The following is an 8094-nucleotide window of genomic DNA, read 5'->3' as shown; positions in this document are numbered from 1 at the left end:
TTGAGGTGCTGGAGCGTGTCCAGAGAAGGGCAACGAGGCTGGTGAGGGGTCTGGAGAACAAGTCTGATGAGGAGCGGCTGAGGGAACTGGGGCTGTTTAGCCTGGAGAAGAGGAGGCTCAGGGGAGACCTTATCATGCTCCCCAACTACCTGAAAGGAGGTTGTAGGGAGGTGGGTGTCGGTCTCTTCTCCCAAGTAACTAGCGATAAGGTGAAAGGAACTGGCCTCAAGTTGCGCCAGGGGAGGTTTCGATTGGACATGAGGAAAAATTTCTTTACTGAAAGAGTGGTTAAACATTGGAACAGGCTGCCCAGGGAAGTGGTTGAGTCACCATCCCTGGAGGTATTTAAAAGACGTGTAGATGAGGCGCTTAAGGACATGGTTTAGTGGGCATGGTGGTGTTGGGTTGATGGTTGGACTCGATTATCTTAGAGGTCTTTTCCAACCTTAATGTCTATGATTCTATGATTCTATGACAATAAAGTCCACATAAATCCATGAAATGAAAATTTCAAAGTTCGATGTTTATTTTTGTTCTTTAAACATGTCCTCTCAATCAGTTGCTATGCATTCAATCAGTTTCTAGGCATTCTTCAACACCTGTAGAAAGTAAAACACTTCCTGTGTTAAGACTGTCCAATGTGAATTGCTTTACTCATACCTGCAGTACAGTTAATTTTTGTATGCAACAGCTGTGTGCAGGCTACAGTGAAATTTCACCAGGGGTGAAAGAAATATATTGCATCTAGTTGGCATTGCAGGTGGACTTAACAGAATGTGTTTTGCTTAGGCGTTGGCTGAGAGTGGGATGCAAAGCTCTCTTGACATAATCGAGTATTTTTTGTACAAACTCTAGCATGCTAGAGACCATGAGTAGTCAGATCCTGTGTCACATAACCCATGACAAATTCTGCTGTGTTATTCTTTAATGCAATATTGATATTCTGTACCAAATCAGAGGGAAGGGCACGTAATCGTCAGCATTGTATCTGGCAAACCACTGGCTTCCTTGAAGGTCATTCTTTCTATTAGAGTCTATCTTGTGTGATACTGGGAGGTTTGAAAAGATCACCAGATCACAGCCAAAACTTGACTGATTGCCACTAGGCTAATAGTTCTATTAGAGATGTTTCAACATGGAAAATAAAAATACAATACAAAGAATTTTTAAACTTTTTACAATTTTTATGTTTGATTATTCTTGTGCAGGGAGAATTTAAAGTGTCTGAGCGATATATCACCATGAGTGACCTGACAGCTGCCTTGGAAGAGAACAGAGTAAAGGAGATGTTTGGTGCTGGAACAGCTTGTATCGTATGTCCTATCTCTAAAATTTTATATAAGGGCAAGGTAAGAAAATGTCTCTTTTTCTGCCCCCCCCCCCTTCCTTCTTCAGAACTGTGTCATAATTAATTGCAGCTGCAGCAAAAAACAAGTGAGATAGAAAAGGAGTGCTGTCAGAGGCTCCTGGAAAAGATGAACAGTGTCAGTATGTTGTTTCCCAAGTGAGTTACTTCTATGTTGTCAGAAGAGAACTTTCCCTCTTGTCTTCTGGGGTTTTTTAATAGTTAAAATCATAAAATCTCAATTCCTGGGAAAAGGAGAAAAAAAATAGTTCCCAGCTCCCAGCCTGTTTGAAAAATATAGAAAAATACATTCTCCCACATTTCTTTTATTGGACATTTTTTCCAAAGTTAAGGGACTTGGGAAAGGTGAGGAGAGGAAAGACTTCTGCAGGGAACCAAATTTCTGAGCCACTGCATTCTTTCCTTCTCAAGTTCATCTCTTCTTCACCCCTTATTGCAGGGAACCCAGCTCTGATGGAAGAGCTGTTTCAGGAGGGTGCATGGCTGCTTCCACCTGCTATACACCATATGAGAAATCTCTCCTGCACGGGTGGAATTCCACAGGCATTCAGGCTGTTAAGCTGACTTGATGCTGTTTAGCCCGCACGAAGTTAGTTCAGAAGGCTGTGTTACTGCAGCTGCATATATGGATGTGCTTTGTTCCATTAAATATGACAAGTACAGTAAATGTCTGTCAGGTGATACTTCTTGAATTATTTAGATGGAATAAATGTATTGATATTATCAGATGCTAAGATCATATGAGAGACATCAAGGTGCTGAGTGCTGATAAGTACTATAAATGTACCTGTTGTGTTTCTACATGATATACTTTGAAATTAAATACTGTATATAGTGTTATTACTCTTGCCTGTACAATATACCCTCCGTTTTGGACAGATCTTTTGGAAGGCTTAGATTAGCCTTTGTTTAAAAACAGCATAACAGTTCAACTAAGCTAACTTTTCACTGGCTCAGCATGCCCTACTAGAAAAAACAGTACAACAATCCTTGCCTACCTGTAAGGAGGGCTAGAAAGCTTGATAAATATTTATTAAAAATCTTGGTGACCCTAAGGTACTCTCATATATATATATAAAGCTATTATTATATGTTATTCTCTCTCTCCCCCCCTTCCCCCCCTTCTTTATTCAATGTCAGCATTTGCACATACCAACTATGGAGAATGGTCCTCAGTTAACAACCCGTTTCCTGAACAAGCTGAGTGATATCCAGGTAAGGTGCTTCCTCTTCTTTAACCAGATAAAATAATAAAAGGTGAACATTTGAAAACATCAGAAAATAATCTTTTTAATAGTGGTGCTATATGCACCATTATATAATAATATAGGCTCTTTTGATTTTTTTTTTTTTCACCCTTGAGAAAGTATGATATGGATGGAGAGTGATATATTTTTTCCCCTGTTCATCTTGGAAGCTGCATGAGAGTTGTAACATATTACTGTTATCAGTGAAATCCAGTACTGTTGTTACAGGTTCCTTTTTAAGGGAAAAAATAGCATTATGAAGCATCTTAATAACCACGATCACAAATGAATATAGGCTAAGAGATAGGTGAAGTAGTAAGCACTCACTGGGTGCAGCCAAGTGATCACCATTTCTGTTTCTCAGTGTCTTTCCAATCATACGGTCACTTCTTGTTCTTAAAACAGTTCCTTCCTCTGTGATTTGCTAAATATCAAAGTCTATTTGGAATCTGTGCTTGACCTCCATGTCTGGGTGTAGGAGTCAATACCATTTCAGGTAAAGTCAATGAGCAGCACGTGATAGCCCTTCTTATTTTAGTTGCCTGTTTTCTTTTCCTTCTTTAGCATAGTTTATGGTGTGGGGGATTTGGGGATAGGAATAGGTCTTGGCAAGTTACAAGCCCCTTTATTTAAGATCTGATAGCAGCTGCTTGGCAGTATTGTCATGATTTCTTCAAATCAAGTCTGATGGTTACTGTTCTACATTCTTAGCTTTGGGCTCAAGATGATCTTAGATTTGCTACTAAAATTTTTATCTTCCTGCCAGTAAGCCCTGAACTAAGAATCTTCTTGAAAGATTGAGGGATGTATTACACCATATAGCAACTCTATGAATCCCATAAAATAATCAGAACTTTTTAAGAGTCCTAAAATTGATTTTTCTTTCTATTTTATAGGCCCTTTACTAGTGTGTAGAAATAATCTGACACAGGGTTCTGATGAGACCCCAAACAAGAACTACACATGAATTGCAGTCTGCTGTCATATGTTGACCCACCTAAAATCCCATGATGAACAGGTTCATTTATGTAACGTTATTATTCAGTGTTTTATGCTATATTGCAGTCCAAGTTTAAATCCATTGCTATTCATTGTGGAGTTTTTTTTCATTGCTTAATTCAAGTAGGGTGAAACAGTCTTAGGCAAGGGGAAGTCAGGCCATCTCATATCATTTCAGTGGTTCTTCTGTACTCTTGTTTCTCTACATATTTTTACCTTTTACAGCTGCTGGTCTCCAGCATAACTACTTTTTTTTTTTTCCCCCCTTCCCCCCCCCCGCCCCCCCAAGGCTTGTAGTTCAAATGATGCAGCAAGACCACTTGACTGTTCTTCACTAGGAGGATGACATGGGATCAGCATCTCTTGTTCTTTAGAATAGTATCGGACATTTCTGGCTGCAACTCAGGGAGGAAAGAATTCCTGATATTCTGGTACCTTTGTGTTGGTGGCTAAGCCAACTTTCATGGGCGCAAAAAGAGACACTCCCCCATCATGTTTCTGTTGTTTCAGCTGTGCCAACTATAATGGCTTGGAATCTGGGTCTTTCTCTTCAAACAGTAGGACTGATAGCTAGGAGGAAGCATAGGCACCTTTGGTTCTAGATTTTATTATTTGTTGAGGGGAAGGAGAGGCTTAGTATTCCATGTTCCCAGCTCAGTTACATGTAACATTTTTATCATCTTACTATATGAGAATACACAGAATCCCACTACATACCACAGTTTTATTTCATCTTTCTCATCCCAAGTGCCTGATACTCCTATCTAAAATAACAGTTGGTGTCCATCACTATTTTTTTTGTTGTCATATGTCCAGATTTATTATACATTTTTCATTGTGATACATACTGATCACTGTTTCCACAGCTCTCTGCTCTGTATTAAAGCCATCTTGTTAGTATGTCAAGTATCTGTCTTTAACGTCTAAAAGCACTTGTGTAACTCCTGTGTTACCTTCTGATGTCTAGGCGATGCTTTTGCAATATATGTTATGGCCTTCAACAATTTGTGATCAGTTTGAGTCTCCACTGATCACTTCTAATTGCAGTCACAGAACAGCTCAGCATCAGAAAGAGTTGAGGCCAGTTCTAGCACCTTGTTGAGTGTTATGTGTGGGAACAGGTACTGCCTTAGCAGTTTGTGTCATGAGACAAGCAAGTGCCTTCTCTAGAAGAATGGCTTGTGAAATCCAGAATTCTGTTTCAGAAGACAACACTGGAATATGTGTCTTTCTCACTTGGCCAATAGATAGTGAGTGGATTATTAAGACAAATTTATCCAGCCTGTTCCCTGAGCCTTCCTCCCATGCCTTCCTCAATCACCCTGCTTTTCCACTTACAAACAAGGCTCAGGAGGAGGCTGAAAAAGTGTGGATTGCTTCTAACCATTATCTTTCTTGGACCTTTTCACTTTACAACTATGCATATGGACCTTTTCGCCTTTCAACTATGTACATGCCCTGTGTTCTTTAGTTACGTGCCAAGAGTAAATCCATCACTCCTGGAAAGCGCTGGACGATTATGTGTGTGTTCACTTCCGGGTTTTCTTCCTTCTTTAAAAAATCCAGGAGAGTTAGAACACTTTATTGTTAGAAACATAGAATCATAGAATCATAAAGGTTGGAAGAGACCTCCAAGATCATCGAGTCCAACCGTCAACCCAACACCACCATGCCCACTAAACCATGTCCCTAAGCGCCTCATCTACCCGTTTTTTAAATACTTCCAGGGATGGTGACTCAACCACTTCCCTGGGCAGCCTGTTCCAATGTTTAACCACTCTTTCAGTAAAGACATTTTTCCTTACATCCAATCTAAACCTCCCCTGGCGCAACTTGAGGCCATTTCCTCTCGTCCTTTCGCCAGTTACTTGGGAGAAGAGACCAACACCCACCTCGCTACCACCTCCTTTCAGGTAGTTGTAGAGAGCAATGAGGTCTCCCCTCAGCCTCCTTTTCTCCAGGCTAAACAACCCCAGCTCCCTCAGCCCCTCCTCATCAGACTTGTTCTCCAGACCCCTCACCAGCCTCGTTGCCCTTCTCTGGACACGTTCCAACATCTCAACATCCTTCTTGTAGTGAGGGGCCCAAAACTGAACACAGGATTCGAGGTGCGGCCGCACCAGTGCTGAGTACAGGGGCACAATCACTTCCCTGCTCCTGCTGGCCACACTATTTCTGATACAGGCCAGGATTGCATTGGCCTTCTTAGCCGCCTGGGCACACTGCCGGCTCATGTTCAGCCGGCTGTCGACCAACACCCCCAGGTCCTTTTCCGCCAGGCAGCTTTCCAGCCACTCTTCCCCAAGCCTGTAGCGCTGCATGGGGTTGTTGTGGCCGAAGTGCAGGACCCGGCACTTGGCCTTGTTGAATCTCATACAGTTGGCCTTGGCCCATCGATCCAGCCTGTCCAGGCTGGATTTAAAGAGAATGATGGCTGCTTTTATGCAGCTCTTTACATGATTTTAAAGAGAATGATGGCTGCTTCCCCTTTAAGAATCAAATCAGTGGTTGCTGATTGTGTTTCTGCATTTTTCTATCTTGGAGAGATGAGCCCATATCCAAATGGACCCCAGGTTGTCATACAGAAAACAATGCTGCAACACACAAAATGGAATATATAATATTCTTAAAATGTCAGGGGAGTTTTCAGGTTCTTTCACAAAGATCTTGTATATAGTCTACTGGGGGGGGGCGCAGGGAGATCTCTTTGCAGTATCATTGGACTATTGTCATATCATTTGGACAGTCTAAGGCTGTTATTCCAAAAAATGTCCAAATTCTGAAGAATAAAATGCAATGGAATTTACAGCCAAACACAGCTTTGGTCTCTGTGCTGTTGCCTGAACTAGGGCAATGTATCCATTTCATGTTGGACAACAGACATTTGGAAAAAAGTAAAAATTCTCAGTACCAACATTGTCCTGCATTTGAACGTGTGACCAAGAGGTGCAGGGCTCCATATCCAATATCATTATACTGATTCCCTGGTGTACAATACATGCTTTTTTAACATTTTCAGATTATCTTCATTATTGTGTTTCCAAGTCTGTTTCCATGCTGTTTATTGTTCTTTTGCAAGTCTTCTGTGTTCAACAGGGTTTCTTTGGATTTGAACAGCTGTTCAGTGGAACTAGAGCTAGAGTGACAAATTAGAAACTCATGGGCAGAACTGATTCCATTTCTCATGCCAATTGAGAGATACAGTAGTAGCACCGCAAGTTACATTTCCCTTCCTATCACTGAGTGGAAATCATGATTACTAAAGGCTGATAAAGATTTTAGATTAAATCATTTACATTCTATACAGTAATGATGTGCCTATGAATGAATTAGTCACAGTATGCTGTCTTCTATAACCGCTTGAGTTAGAAGATTGAGAGATGAGATTCTTTTCTCTTGGAATACACTCACTGAAATACCACTCAGATGTTTTTGTGGTTTTGCATTCCATGCTTTGAGAATAAACAAGCTTTTCCTGTACCCTTTAAAGAGTAGATCAGGATGCAACTTGGAAGGGATGGATAGAAGGTAAGATATATTGTTTATACTACATGATATAAAATACATTTAAACGCTGCAGTCAAGACAGCAGTGAACAGACGTTTAGTCAAAAACCCTGTCTTCCTCAAAGTTGCACAATCTAAATGGGTAGGCCAGCGGAAAACAACCAGGGGAGGAGAATATATGTGTTAATTTTTACAAAGCAGGACCAGTGAGGGGGGAGAGAGGGATGGGATTGACTAGCCTGAGGTCACAAAGTCTTTGACAGAATCAGAAAAGGAAGCTAAATCTGCTTTTATTTCCAGAATGAAAACATCTTGATTGTGGTATAACATCTTCATTCTCCTTTGAGTTCTGGAAGCAGGTTCAAACTAGTCAAATGGCAACTCAGACCAGCCCTTGCCATTTCTGAAGTCAGCATCAGAGCATTAGGTGATACTACTACCTAAAGCCAGCAAAACTTACAAATAATGCCCTGGTCTTTTCCTGCTTTCTGATTTGGAGGAGGTGGGAGTGCCCCCTTTTCTCTGAGAAGCAGTGATCTGAAGGTCAAAGACATCTCTGTTTTTTCTTCTTTTGCCCCCGTCCTCAAAAAATTGCCTCACATGAGGGTAATCCAGTGCTTTGTGGCTAAACTAATGATACATCTGCTTTTCCTTGGTTAGAGTTCCCAAGGCAACCACACTGACATCTGGGAATGTAAGCTGGAAATCCTTTGAACAAGTAATTCGTCCAAGGTCCTGGGTAGCACCATACCAGTATTAGTCAACCACATCACAGACTGCGGAACAGGAGCAGCAGAATTAGTAATGAAAAGAAAAAGTAGATGTGATACATGTGGAGGTCATTTAGAGGCTTTACCTGCTGCAGTAAAGAGTAAAACACAAGCACACTGAACATCATTCCTTTGTGGATCTAGAAGTTTGTTTTTCTGGCTCATCCTGATTTGGACCTGTTGTCTTTTCCCTGCTTTAATGTCCC

At 41.1% G+C, this 8094-nt stretch overlaps 1 protein-coding gene across 1 annotated transcript in view; it reads left to right on the top strand.

Moving 5' to 3' along the window:
• Positions 1-8094, top strand: part of BCAT1 (branched chain amino-acid transaminase 1, cytosolic) — a 43034-nt gene that overhangs the window by 33972 nt on the left and 968 nt on the right. Inside the window, exons 8-9 of the mRNA XM_009332834.1 lie at positions 1209-1349; positions 2507-2581. Coding sequence (XP_009331109.1) covers positions 1209-1349; positions 2507-2581 — 216 coding nt within the window. The remainder of the gene's footprint in view (positions 1-1208; positions 1350-2506; positions 2582-8094) is intronic.

This window comes from Pygoscelis adeliae, unplaced genomic scaffold, assembly GCF_000699105.1.
Source record: "Pygoscelis adeliae isolate BGI_AS28 unplaced genomic scaffold, ASM69910v1 Scaffold38, whole genome shotgun sequence".
In the NCBI taxonomy this organism is placed as follows: Eukaryota; Metazoa; Chordata; class Aves; order Sphenisciformes; family Spheniscidae; genus Pygoscelis; species Pygoscelis adeliae.
This window is presented reverse-complemented; position numbering and strand designations above follow the sequence as displayed.